Source organism: Zosterops lateralis (genome assembly GCF_965231275.1).
Source record: "Zosterops lateralis genome assembly, chromosome: 22".
NCBI lineage: Eukaryota > Metazoa > Chordata > Aves > Passeriformes > Zosteropidae > Zosterops > Zosterops lateralis.
In genome coordinates, this window is record NC_139782.1 from 68,778 (window position 1) to 81,642 (window position 12,865).

General features: G+C 48.8%; 1 protein-coding gene across 25 annotated transcripts in view; it reads right to left on the reverse strand.

The window, feature by feature from the left end:
• Positions 1–12,865, reverse strand: part of CCDC30 (coiled-coil domain containing 30) — a 45,793-nt gene that overhangs the window by 14,752 nt on the left and 18,176 nt on the right. For 24 of the 25 annotated variants that reach the window (XR_014591549.1, XR_014591550.1, XR_014591551.1 and 21 more), the window contains 10 exons: positions 10,583–10,681; positions 9,804–9,944; positions 8,256–8,393; positions 7,291–7,448; positions 5,757–5,997; positions 4,184–4,357; positions 3,337–3,546; positions 2,602–2,759; positions 1,999–2,146; positions 1,380–1,501 (listed from right to left, as the gene is read on the reverse strand). Coding sequence is in view for 3 of the 25 variants with exons in the window: in XM_083876715.1 (XP_083732841.1) it covers positions 1,380–1,501; positions 1,999–2,146; positions 2,602–2,759; positions 3,337–3,546; positions 4,184–4,357; positions 5,757–5,997; positions 7,291–7,448; positions 8,256–8,393; positions 9,804–9,944; positions 10,583–10,681 (1,589 nt within the window). In the remaining 22 variants the exon portion in view is untranslated. The remainder of the gene's footprint in view (positions 1–1,379; positions 1,502–1,998; positions 2,147–2,601; positions 2,760–3,336; positions 3,547–4,183; positions 4,358–5,756; positions 5,998–7,290; positions 7,449–8,255; positions 8,394–9,803; positions 9,945–10,582; positions 10,682–12,865) is intronic. The other variant, XM_083876714.1, reaches the window with a different exon arrangement.

A 12,865-nucleotide genomic window follows, 5' to 3' on the forward strand; every position in this document is an offset into this window, starting at 1 on the left:
TTCAAAGTCCAAACTTGGAGTATCAGCCATCCCCCAGCTCCTCCTTCCTGCCCAGAATGAGCATACGGACTGTCTGGACACTTTCACTTATCAATTTGGGGGTGTTTTTGTTGGAAATCTCAATTTTTAAGTGTCAACCAAATGGAAATTGATAAAGGAAAAGGACCCAAAACATTCTCAGAAGTGACTCCCAGCTTTACAAATCCTTGTGCTCATCCCTTCCAGGTTTTTATAACAAACAGGATTATAAGGGCACCAAAACTGGAAGTTCCAAGGCAAAGATAAGTTGGTTTTGTTGGTGGGGATGTGGATAGCTAAGGGAATGAACTTTGAATGGGAAGAAAATGTAGGAAAACCCTCCAAGATCATCAAGTCCAACTACTCCTTCAGCACTGCCAGGGCCACCCACTAACCATGTCCCCAAATGCCACATCCACACATTGGGTGGAAAATTAAGAATTCTGAACAGGAATGGACAGGTCAAGAGGAGCAAGAAGAGCCACTTCAGTGGGAGCTTCTTTGAGTTAGAACACTGGGGACAAACATTTTTCCCTCCTGACACTTCTGATTTTTTTCTCTTCCCCTCTTGTCAATTTGGGCAAAGTCCTTCTTTATATTTATCCAGTTGGGATAGAAGGGAAAATAATACCAAAAAAGAAGAGAAATTTCTATCATATAAGAGAGATTTGCGCATGTTTGCTCAAAATTCATGATAAAAAAAGCTACTCTGCTTCAAATTAAACAAAAGGGCTCTGGAGAGAAAGGAGAAGCTCCAGGGAGAGTCTTTGCTGACACCAAGACCCCAACTAACACCTAGACCATCCTCCTGTGCTGCCTTCACCCACCAAGGAGAGCAGGAAGGCTGCTGGGGAGCCAACTAGGGGGAGCTGGGAGTGTTCACCTGAAGAGAATGCTCCAGGGAGACCTCAGAGCCCCTTTCAGGGCCTAAAGGGGCTCCAAGAGAGCTGGAGAGGGACTTTGGACAAAGGAGAATGGCTTTCCACTGCCAGAGGGCAGGGTCAGATGGGATATTAGGAGGAAATCCTTCCCTGTGAGGGTGGTGAGACCCTGGCACAGGTTGCCCAGAGCAGTTGTGGCTGCCTCATCCCTGGCAGTGTCCAAGGCCAGACCGGACAGGTTGCTTGGAACAACTTGGGATAGAGGAAGGTGTCCCTACCCATGGCAAGGGATGGAACAGGATGGGCTTTAAGGTCTGTTCCCACTCAAACTTTTCTGGAATTCCCTGACAGCAAACATGGTGGATCAGCTCACTGCACACAGGGCTGGTGGATTTAGTGCTAAAAGCCTGAACATTGGACAGGAAGGTCCACACCACAGCCAAATCCAATAGCAGGCCCAGGCAGGTTTTTGGGCATTACCTGACATAGAGATCCTTCTGGTTCAGGAGTCGGACACCTTCCTCATACAGGGCTTTGTTCTCCTCCTTCAGCAGCACCAGCTGCTCCGAGAGCTTCTGGTTCTCCTTCTGGCACTGCACATGCTGGGAAAGGGCTATTTTTAACTTGTGTGTGTGGCCCCAGCTGGAGGGACTCCTCTGCCTCCCATCTGCCTAGTCTCCAAAGCTTCTCTCTCATGAACCCCAGTGGTTCCCACTACAGCCAACATCAAGCCAGCCAGCCCCTGAGACCATACCCCTCCTCCCCCTAATAAGTCATGGGATTTTGTTGCAGAAAGGGGCAATGAACCCTCCACAACAATGGACTCTGCCAAAATTTCCAAGCAAAAGCTCCAAGCTCTGCAAGATAAAGGGAAGGAAGAAACCACCAAGCCTTCCTGTGCCCTCCGAGCTGCATCCCAGGAAACCAACTGGCTTTGGGATGCTGCTTTTCCTCCAGCTCCTGTTGAAATCAGTGAGATCTGCAAGGGTTTGGCCCCTGATCAGATATTCCCAATTCCAGCAGCTCCCAGGAACAGATTCCAGCTTGTGATGGTCCTGTTCCCCCTTGTATGATGAGGGAACCCCTCACTGTCACTCACTTCACCAGCATCCAGCTTCTTCTCATCTTCCAGGACATGCAGGGTCTTGGCTTGGAGCTCCACATTCATCTTGGCCAGTGATGCCTCTGTCTCCTGGGAATGCCGGAGCTGCTGCCGCAGCTCCTCCACCTGCTGCTCCAGAAGCCTCCTAGAAACACAATGGCGTAATAGTGAGAGCTGGAGGGGGATGTGCCACCTGCCCCCAAGGTGTTTGTCTGCCACTCAAAACACTCCCTGTTCCCTTCTTGCCCCAGCTGACATGGAAGGGGACAAAGGACAATTGGGACAATCTGCACATCCCAATCGTCCCCATGTCCCAGTGACACAGAAAGGGGGGATAATATACTGGGATCATTCCCAGATGCACAGGGAAGGGGGCTGTTGGCATCATTGCACTGACAGGAGAGGCCATGGCCAAGGCAGATGAAGCCTCCAATAATCTTTTAAATTTCAGGAAGGGGGAAATCCCTGGAGAACTCCAGGGATAAGGCAGGTCCAAAGAGAAGATGGGAGCTCAAAGCAGTGGTTTGCGTCTCCCTGAACCCTGCCAGGGCAGCCAGGAGCTGCTGGAGGGCTGGCACAGCCCCTACACAGCACAGAGACCTTTTCAGCTGCTCCTCATGAAGTTCCTGCTGCACTCGGGCTTCATTTTCCCGAGCTTCCTTCAGCTCCTCCTCCAGAAGCTTCTTATCAGAAACACGGGCCTCTGCTAGCAGCAGCTGGTGCTGAGAATCCTTCAGCTTTTGCTGGAGTTTTGAGACCTTGGATTAAAATGGACATAGAAGAAACTTTCTGAATGCATAGGCCAGTGTCTGAATCAGATCCCACTGATTCCCCAGTGTCTGAGGCATGGGAAGGAAAGATTTCCTTGTTTTGACTCTAAGTCCATTAAAAGGAAAACCTTTGGAATGGCTACCAGATTTTTGGACCAAATTCATGACACTATGTCATGAATTCCCAACAATCTTTTTTTTGACCCAGTTTGATCCTGCACACTACAAAAGAGAATCCAGTGATTTCTGCAGGAGCATGACAGAATCAGTGCCATGGAAAACACAAGGTTTTGGAACTTTCCAGCCAGTAAACAGTACGAAGTCTCCTCAGTAAGAACAAAATCAGGATTCCCTGTGCCTGCCAGCCCCACTATCAGTATTTCAGAGATACTGGGTTATCAGACATGGCTTCTATTGCCTTGATTATGCTCCCACTAATTGCAGACTTTTTTTTCCTACAATATTAAGCCAAGGGATCACAAAAAGGAATTTGGGGAAGCAAACCTGCTTGTTTCCTGCACTGGAGCTGCACAGAACCATCAAACATACCCTAGCTTACACTCACCTTCTTTTGTGCTTCTCCTGCTTTGGATTTCTCCTGGGCCAGCCTCTCCTGGAGGCTGCTCTGGAGCTTATCAGCCTGGGAACACTTGGAGAGCTCCAGTTCCAGCTCCTTGACCTTCTGCTGGCTCCTCTCCCACTGTACTGAGAGCGAAGAACATGTTTCCGTGGTGTCCAAGAGTTTGGCCTGGGCCTGCTTCAGCTCAGCTTTGACCTGCGATCCCAGAGAAGAAATCAGATTCACACTTCAGCATAAATCAGTGAGAATTGCTTGGCTCGGGAAGGGGAACAGGACTCCAGAATGAGCAAAAGAGGAATCACTTCCTCAAAAGAGGAAGGAAAGCATGTTTTACTTGACACAGTGAAATTTTTCACAGAATTCCAGAATGGCTTGGGTAGGAAGAGGCCTTAAGGTTCACCTGGTTCCAACCCCCTTTCATGGGCAGGGACACCTTCCACTATCCCATGTTGCTCCAAGTCCTGTCCAACCAGACCTGGAACATTCCTGGGGATGAGGCAGCCACAGCTGCTCTGGGCAACCTGTGCCAGGGCCTCACCACCCTCACAGGGACAGACTTCCTCCCAACAGCCCATCTAATGCTGCCCTCTGGCAGTGGAAAGCCATTTCCTCTTGTCCCAGCACTCCAGATCCTTGTCCCAAGTCCCTCTCCAGCTCTCTTGCAGCCCCTTTAGGCTGTGGAAGGGGCTCTGAGGTCTCCCTGGAGCATTCTCTTCTCCAGGTAAACACCCCCAGCTCTCCCAGCCTGGCTATAGATGGGCTCCAGCCCTCATGGCCATAATTTCCATGGAGCTGAGGCAGAGCACACTGGGGAGCCTGGTTCTGTCCCTACCTTGGTGCATTCCTGCTGGAGCAGCAGATTTTGCCTCTGGAGGTCAGCATTCTTCTCCCTCTCATACCTGAGCTCCCTCTCAGCGGAGCTGCATAAGTTCTGCACCCGCCGCAGGTCTTGGCGCAGCTGCTGCAGCTTCTCCTCCTGCTGCTGGAACCTCTCCTGTGACAGACCCTGCAGGAACAGCAGAAGTGACCCAGAAATTAACTTTAAGGCAGGGTAAATGTGATTAAGGAAGGCAGAAGCCAGTAAGATTTAAGGGCATTTGGACAGGAAGATGCATAAAGCCTTCCAGAGGGGCATTTCTCTATCCCTACACCATGTCCTGGTTCCTTTCCCTGTCCCTGCAGGGTTTTAAGAGCCATGTGGATGTGGCACCTGGGGACATGGCTTGTGGTGAACATGCACTACTGGGTTAATAGTTGGACTTGATGATCTCAGAGGCCTCTTCCAAGCTCAATGACTCAATGGTTCTCTCCATCACCTCAGAGAAGGCAGTATAACTCCTGAGGCTGAGGGGGAAGAGGTGATAACCTGGATGAGGGAACAAATCCCTATTAAAACAAACCTGTCCAATCAAAGCAAAGCAACTAGGTCACTTTGGATTTTTGTACCAGAGTCTCAGGCATCCAAGCAGGAATGACACACACAGCCCAGCTCCCAGAGGGACCAGGAACAGGAGAAAGGCAAGTCCTGGCAGGAACAACACAACAGGACAAAGCCTGGACACTGGGAGGTGTCACCGATGGTCTGCGATGGCTCTTGGGAGATAACTGACCTCCTTGGCTCACTCACCTTCCTGGCACACACACCAAAGCCTGGGTTGTACCAAAGCCTTTCTTTCCAGCATCACTTTCAGCCATCTCTGGGCCTGCATTCCCACTCTGCATCTTCACCTTCTGCTCTTGGGACCAGATGGAATTCACTGAAGACAAAATCTGCCTTCTCAGATAATCCCCAGATAACTTCCCAAGCAGGGAAAAGTCTTGATCCAGCACTATGGGATCTGGCAGTGTCAGTTGTCCTGGAGGTCCATTGGCCCCATTGGTTTTTTGGGGTTTTCCTCACCTGTTTCTATCAGGATCCCTTCCCACATCCACTGCACTCCTTGTGTCTTGCTCTGCTCCACCTGGATGATTTGTTGCTTCTTGGATACAATTGGACTCCGATCTTCTACTTCTCATTCCTACCCTGGCCATACAGACCACCCTGTGCTCTCTTCTCTCCAAAATCTTTGCACAGAAACTGACCTCCTCCTCAGTCACCCCATCCTGAGTTCTTCCATCATTTTCTCCCTGTTTGGAAGGGACACCTGCACCTCTCTTTCTCCTTCAGCTCGCAAGGTGAGGAACGTGAACAAATTCCATCTAAATCACTTATTTCTTCCATGTGTAATCAGTTCAGTTTATCCAAGTCCTCATCACATCCAATAGCACAACACAAGGAAATTAACACATCCCTAATTTCCAACAATCACTCACACCACAGGACTGGCTTCCAGCCCACTTTAATTACATTTTGCCACTCAATTAATGACAAAAAGCAGGGTGCAGAATGGCAAAGCTGTCCATACCTGTTTAAGGCTCCCCTCTAAACTGCCTGCTGAGCTCTGCCATGGGAGAAACCTGTTCTCCCTCTGCTCCAAGCCTGGGGCCATCCTCCTTGTGTCTCTGCTGGGGCCCTGCTCCCAGGCACTCCGGACATCACATTTGAGCTGGGCAATTTCTTCAAGCAATATCCTTTTTTCTTCCTTGCTTTCTTTGAGCTGCTTTTCCAGCTCCTCCTTCTTCTTGTTGCTCTCTAGTAATTCAGAGCTTGAAGGAGAAATAGTAAAGGAGAGAGATAACTACACAAATCCAGAGAAAAAACTCCCAAAGGGCAAAAAACTTGGGAGATGAGAGTCCAGTTAAACACTCAAGTGCTTTGGGAGGCTCCAAAGGGGATTCAATCCTGGGTGCAGCAGTTCTGGGCAAGGGTCAGTCTCCCTGGGACACTTCCCACAAAACCATGTGTGTCCAAAGGCTCAGCTCTCCCCAGGAGGAGGTTACAGGCTGACTAAGGAATCCTCACAAAGGCACAGGAGCTACTCTGGACTCAAAGTCACAGGAAGCACTGGAATAGAGGCTCAGGTGTCCTGGTCCACTGTCTGGCATATCTTCACCAAAACTCCATCTCCATTTTCTCCATCCAAGATCAAAGCTGTGGCTGCCCCATCCCAAGGCCAGGCTGGACAGGGCTTGGAGCAGCCCAGGATAGTGGAAGGTGACCCTGCCCATAGCAGCGGGTGGAATGGGATGAACTTTAAGATCCTTCCTCCCCAGAACAGTCTGGAATTCTGTGATTCTATGTCCTGGATGTCCAGACACTGGCACAGGTTGTCCAGGTTGGAATCACCATCCCTGGAAGTGTTCAAAAACCTATGGATGTGGCACCTGGGGATATGGGTTAAGGGTGAACATGGCAGTGTTGGGAAATAGTTGGACTCAATGATCTTGCAGGGCTTTTCCAGCCTGAACGACTCCATGATTCCTTAGCAGCTCCCTACTGCCTTCTCCTCGTTGTACTTTATCCCAGTATCAGTAACTCCGGTCACTGTAACCATACTGGATTTAATCCAAGCTTTTATTTACTAAGGACAGTCTGAGCCCAGATGCTCCAACTCCAAATTTATCCTGATCTACTCAAAAAGGGGAGTTGAACCAACACCTGCTGACACCTCCTCTCCAAAGACACCCAAATTCCAAGGACTACCCAAATCTCCAGTGGAACTAGGACCATCACCTGCTGCCAGCAGTGATCCCTGAGGAGCCCAAACCCACAACAGGACACCCTTAGTCCAACTTCAAGGGAAGAATCCTCCTTCCTAAGGACAGCTCCCATTTAGTCTGCTCAGAATCTGGAAGAGCTGCAGAAAAAATCTTTAATCCTGGCTGATCCTGATGGCATTGAGGAAAGTCATCGAAATCAGAGATGTTGACCTAAGGACAACATGAAGATGCCAGGCTCATTTTTGTCAGGAGCAGCCCCATGTGGAGTTGGAAAAGATTCAAAACTTAAATCAGCAAAGACAAGGAGCAGAAAAAAACACAGGCTTTGTTAAGGTTTACCACAGCAGTTCTTGTTCTTCCCTCAGGTTTTTGATCTGTTCTTCCAAAATCACTACTTTAGCCATCTGTTCCTCACAGATCTTTGCATCTGCACAGGGATCTTCCTCTTTCTGCTCCACTTTGGGACTCTGTTCTCTGTCTTGCAGGATTTTAGAGGCCTGTAAGGTCAGAAAACACCACAACTTGGATTTCCTTTGCTCTGATGGAAATCTTTGGAGCCATAGAGGGCAATCTGGAGACTCCAGCAAGACATGGCTTGTGATCCTGTGGCTAAATTTTTGCAGTTCTTTCCCCTCAAAGACACATGTGAGTCCTTTTTCCTGCATGGAAAGTAGCTGTGTTTAAACCACCACCAAGTCATGGTTCTTTATTTGATTTCATCCTACTGTGGCACATCTGCAGCTCCCACAGATTTACAGCATGTGCCAAAGCACTTTATAAAAGCAGCAGCTCTTGGCAAACCAGGAGAAGCACAAGGTGTGGGTTCAGGTGACTCTCACAGTGGTGCTCCAACTCTACCCCAAACACCTCCCTAGGGATGGCTCCTCCACTCCCAATGTCACCTAACCCTGTAACACTAGGTAACAGCATACCCTGAACCTGAGACTTGAGGAGAAGATGCCAAGAAAGTAAAAGGGGCAGAAAAGCAGGAACACAACAGGACAAAGAAACTCCCAGCTGAATCACAACTGGAGTCTGCCGTGTCTCATCTGCTGCTCAGCTGTGATAGGCCCAAATCCTTCAGACACAAACACCATTATCCTCACTAAACACCAACTTTGATTGCTAAAGCTTTTTAATCAACAGCTCTTCCTGAGCTTTCAATCCCAGGGATTTCCTGGTATTTCAATTCCAAGGCATCTTATCTACACCAGGACAAATTTGCTCATATTTGAGCAACACACCCCTGCAGCTCCTGCCTGCATCAGGTATCACAAGAACTGGAAATTCTTTCCATGTCTCACCTCTGGATCTAGCAAAGCACTGTCTTTGTGCAGCTTCTCATGGGATATATCCACAAGATCCCTGCTGGCTGATGTTCTCTGGAGACACAGGAAGGTGTTTATGTGACTTGTGAGCTCTGAGTGGGAGTCAGGCAAACCCTGGAGAGGAAACAACATAGTCAATGGATGAAACATACCCTGAAGGACGAGGTCAGGAAAAGATTTCTCCTCTCAAATATCCAAAAATCTCTTAAAAACAAGAAGAGATTTCCAGATGACAGAACCTAATGATTTCATGCAAAGCTTGTTTCCAGCACTGCTGGGAAATGATTCATTGCAGTACAGCTACTCCATCCAAAGGGAATGAGCCCATGTGGGAAGACAGGAATCCACCAAATACATGCAAAGGTCTCTATGCTAAAGGCTGTTCCAGTCTAACATAGTGCTCTGGATTCCGTCTCCTCCTGATCCCTTTAATGGGAAAACAGTCCTTCCTTCAGAGAGACCACAGGCCAGTGGGTGGCTGAATTCCAACCAGACTGTCAGGGATGGATGATTTGGATTCAAAGGTCCCTGAATCACGAGTAGGCTGAACTACTGGGAGGCAAGGGTTAAAAAAGGACTCTTCCCATTTTCTCCACCATCCCTCAGATCAGACAATTCCTTTCCATGTGTGTGTTGATAGACTGATCCAGCCTCCTTCTTCCAGCCAGACTGTTTTCATCCCAAGTTTTGATCCCAGGTTTCAGTGTACATTTGTTGCAGCATGACTAAGCCCTGGCCTCTAGATGCCACTGTTCCTCCAGCAGTGCCTGAGTCTGTGGAGTTGTGCCAACAGCTCAGGACTTCCATGGATTTTTATTTGGTTTCAAGGAAGTGACAGGACTCACAAACTGATCTAAGGCATCTCAGAATCATAAAAAATGAGGTATGTCATGGTTGTGCCCCCCCACCGCTTGCCAGTCTCCCATTGCCAGGTCCCTTTGTCCAGGTCACAGATCTTCCAATCTCCTAAATTTTGACCCTAATTTTCAGCCCTTGTCCTGGCAGATCTTAGACAATTTTGTTGGCACCACTCACTGTCTCTCCTCTGTGCCCCAGCTGGAATACAAGAGTTCCAGCAACATTCCCAGCAGGGAAATCCCCAGGAGTTGATTTAGCACCTTAATTGGTTTAAGCCAAGTGTGCCGGGGCCCTTGAGGAAATCCCAGAAGTGCTGGGATCCCAGCAGGATGTTCAGTTGGCTCTGGGGTGTTCAATTCCTGCAATTAATACCTGAGTCTGAAAACTCCCACTCTGCCCTCTGGAGAATCGGGGTTTGGCTACAAAATTGGAATTACTGATTTGGTATTAGATTCACTGAAACAAAAGTAAATTCTGGAGTTAGAGACAATGCCATGACAGCAACTGGATTGAAAACCCTCCACCAAAGGTTTGAAAATGGCTAGGCTGGAGAAATGCATCAAGAGATGCCAGGCAATGAGTTTGAGGGGCACATGGGGATGTTTCATGGAGCATCCAAAGGCAGCTGGCTCCTGCAGGGAGTCCCACCACAGGGGCTGGACATACCTGGCTGCCCAGAATCACCTTCTCAGCCTTCAGATCTTCCCGCAGCAACTCCAGCTCAGATACCAGTTGCTTTCTCCGTTCTCTCCTCTCTCCCAGCTGACTCCCCAACTTGTCTATTGTTTCCTGGCAGCTTTCCAACATCTGGAACAAAAAATGTTGAGAGTCACTACCACAACATTGTTTTTTCTACACAGAGAGAAGCAGATTGCAGGAAATGTGTCTTCTAGGAAACAAGGAGAGGAGAAAAATGGTTCTCAAATGTTTCCAGTGAAATTCCTACACTTCTTATTCAGGACTTGCAGAACCTCCACTCACCCAAAACCCCTTGGGAAGCTCCTCTCCATTTCTATCTGGCTGACACACCAGACAGATACAATTGTTGGGCTGGCAAGGAACAAGTGGACAGGAAAGTTAACCCAGTTAGCCTGATGGGAATCAGCTTTAAATGTACCTACACATCCCTTGGTTTCACTAAACCCTAAACAAGATTTGAGCACCTTCACATAGGTAAAAACTTCACGCTCATGGGGAGACAACAAACTCCTCAGCTGGCAGAGCTGAAGGCAAGACAACTTCCTAAGGGGAGAGTTTTCATGGAGATCACATTGGCTGCTTTTCTACAAAAATCCATCCATCTGCATGAGGTGAGGGACTAGTAATCCTCAGGAGAGGGTGACAAAGAACATCCCCAGGAGACAGTCACTTCAGATGCTCATTTAAGATGCTAATTTAAAACATTTCTAAACAGAACAGTTAATTCCCCAAGGAAAAGCTCTCACCTCCTGCATCTCCTGAGCTCCAGATGCCACCTGCTCATTCCCATTCATCTCACTTTTGTTCTTCTGCACCTCAAACAACTCTGTTTCCAAACTGGTGATCTGAACATGGACAAATCCCAAGTTAAAACCACACCAGGACTCACAACTAAATGCACAACTACTCTTAGAGTACTCCTTGTGCTGCTGTTATGGATAAGGTCCATGTTGGAAGCAAGGAACAGGAGGAGATATGCACGGCCAGCTCTAGCTCATCCCTCATCCTGCTGCTTCCAAGGAGGAAGAAGCCATCTGGACTCAAGCCAGAAAAAAGATGGAATTCTGCTTCTCAGGAGTGGAACAACCCAAGTGCACGGTGAAAACTCAAAAGCTTCCACACATTGTGGTGCTCCCCCAACATGGAGGACCCCAAGACACTCCAGTTCAGGTGCTGGGTCATCCTTGTTCCCTGTGCTTCGAGTGCTGATCTTATCCAAGTAGATGTTCAGCCTAGCCCAACAGGACTCAGGAGTCCCTTCACTGCTCATAGGAAGTTTTCAGTCCCTCCAGAAGGGCTCCAAGGACTCAGGATTTGGGACAGCAAAGCACTGACCTCTTGACCACTGACTTCTGCTCCTCCTGGCAGCTCCTGGCAGGTGGGAGTTTGGACAAGGTCTCACTCTGCATTTGAATCACCCCCAAGGGCATCTGCCCTTGAGGGAAAAATTATTGGTCCTGAAGTTATAAAGGGCTCAAAGGAGCTCAGAGCAGCCTAAGTAAAGATCATCCCAAGTAAAGATCATCAGCTTCTCTTTCCCATTAGGGATCCCACAGACCCTTTTCCAAAATCTAAGTCTTGGCACTGGCAGCCCCCTTGCTCCACTGCCAGGAGAAGCCTGGACAGCTTCCTTTTCACTCCTTAGGCTTGAAATCCAATTTGGGCTTATTTCTAAAACCCCAGGCTGGACTGTCTAACTGCCTGAGCTTGGCTCTCCTGAAATGAGCTGGGACACTGAAGGGAGATGAAATCCAGCTCCACAGAACCGCAGACTGGTTTGGGTTGGAAAGGACCTTAAAGCCCATCCAGTTCCACCCCTGCCATGGGCAGGGACACCTTCCTCTATCCCAGGTTGCTCAAGCCCCATTTAACCTGGCCCTTGACACTTCCAGGGGTGGGGCAGCCACAGCTTCTCTGGACAATGTGTCCAGGACCTCCCCACCCTCACAGCCAAGAAATTCTTCCTCATATATAATCCCAAAGCCAAAGAAATACGAAGTCCCTGCCAATCCCAATCCATTTCCAAAGCAGCACCTCAAAGCCCCTGAGCTTTGCTCTCCCTGATGAGTTCCTGGGTCTGTTGGAACTCCCAGCCCCTGCTGGAGTAGTCTCCAACACACAGGAAAGCTACTGCTACACTGCTTTTTAAATCATAGATAGGAGATCACTAATGTGTTAAAAGGTATTAAAAGTGGGGTGAAACACCCAGACCTCTCACAGATGAGCTAAAGGACAAACCTCTCTCCTTTTGCATGACTGGATGGTAATTTGGGGTTCAGCAAGACTTTGGAGCTCCAAAAAGGTTCTCAAATGCAAAACACACCTCTCCTCCTCAACCCCAGCCAGCCTTTGGTCAGAAGCTGATACCTAGCAATGCGTTTCTTTATTCTCCCTCCAAGCCATTAACTTTTAAACATTTAATTTGTGCTCCGAAATTTCATGCCAGCAGCAGAACAATCCTCACTCTGTATCCTGCTGTCCTGGTCCTGAATCACAGCCTGGACAGCCAAGGTATCTGCAGCTGTGCCAGAACCAAAAACTCTTCCAAGTCTTTCCCAGTCAGGGCAGGACTGGCAAAGACTTGGGACCACTGCCTTCCCCAGGCTCCAGCCCCTTCCCTCCTCATCTCCAGGGCTCTCAAAGCCCCCTGGGAATGCAGGACACAGCTCAGCAATGTCCATCCATTGGTTAAAACTCACGTCCTCGTCCATCCCACCTCTGCTCTAAGGCCCTGCATCCCTCAAAATGGTTCTTTTCCAGCTCCAGCAGCTGCCAAGCCTCTGTAGACAAAATGCCTCGCATCTTCTTGTCTCCCCAGCATGGCATTCCTAAGGATCTGTGTGACAATCCACAGAGCAAAGCAGGGATTTGTCCAAGCTGAAAACATATTGTGTTTGATTTTTGGAGGGCTGTGTTCTTTCTGGTCCAAAGGGGAAGAGTTTGGTGCAAGCTGAACAAGCCTTAAGTTAAACCAAAGCACTGCCATGGTGGACAGACCCTTTTCCATCCCATCCCAAAGCTGGCCCGTG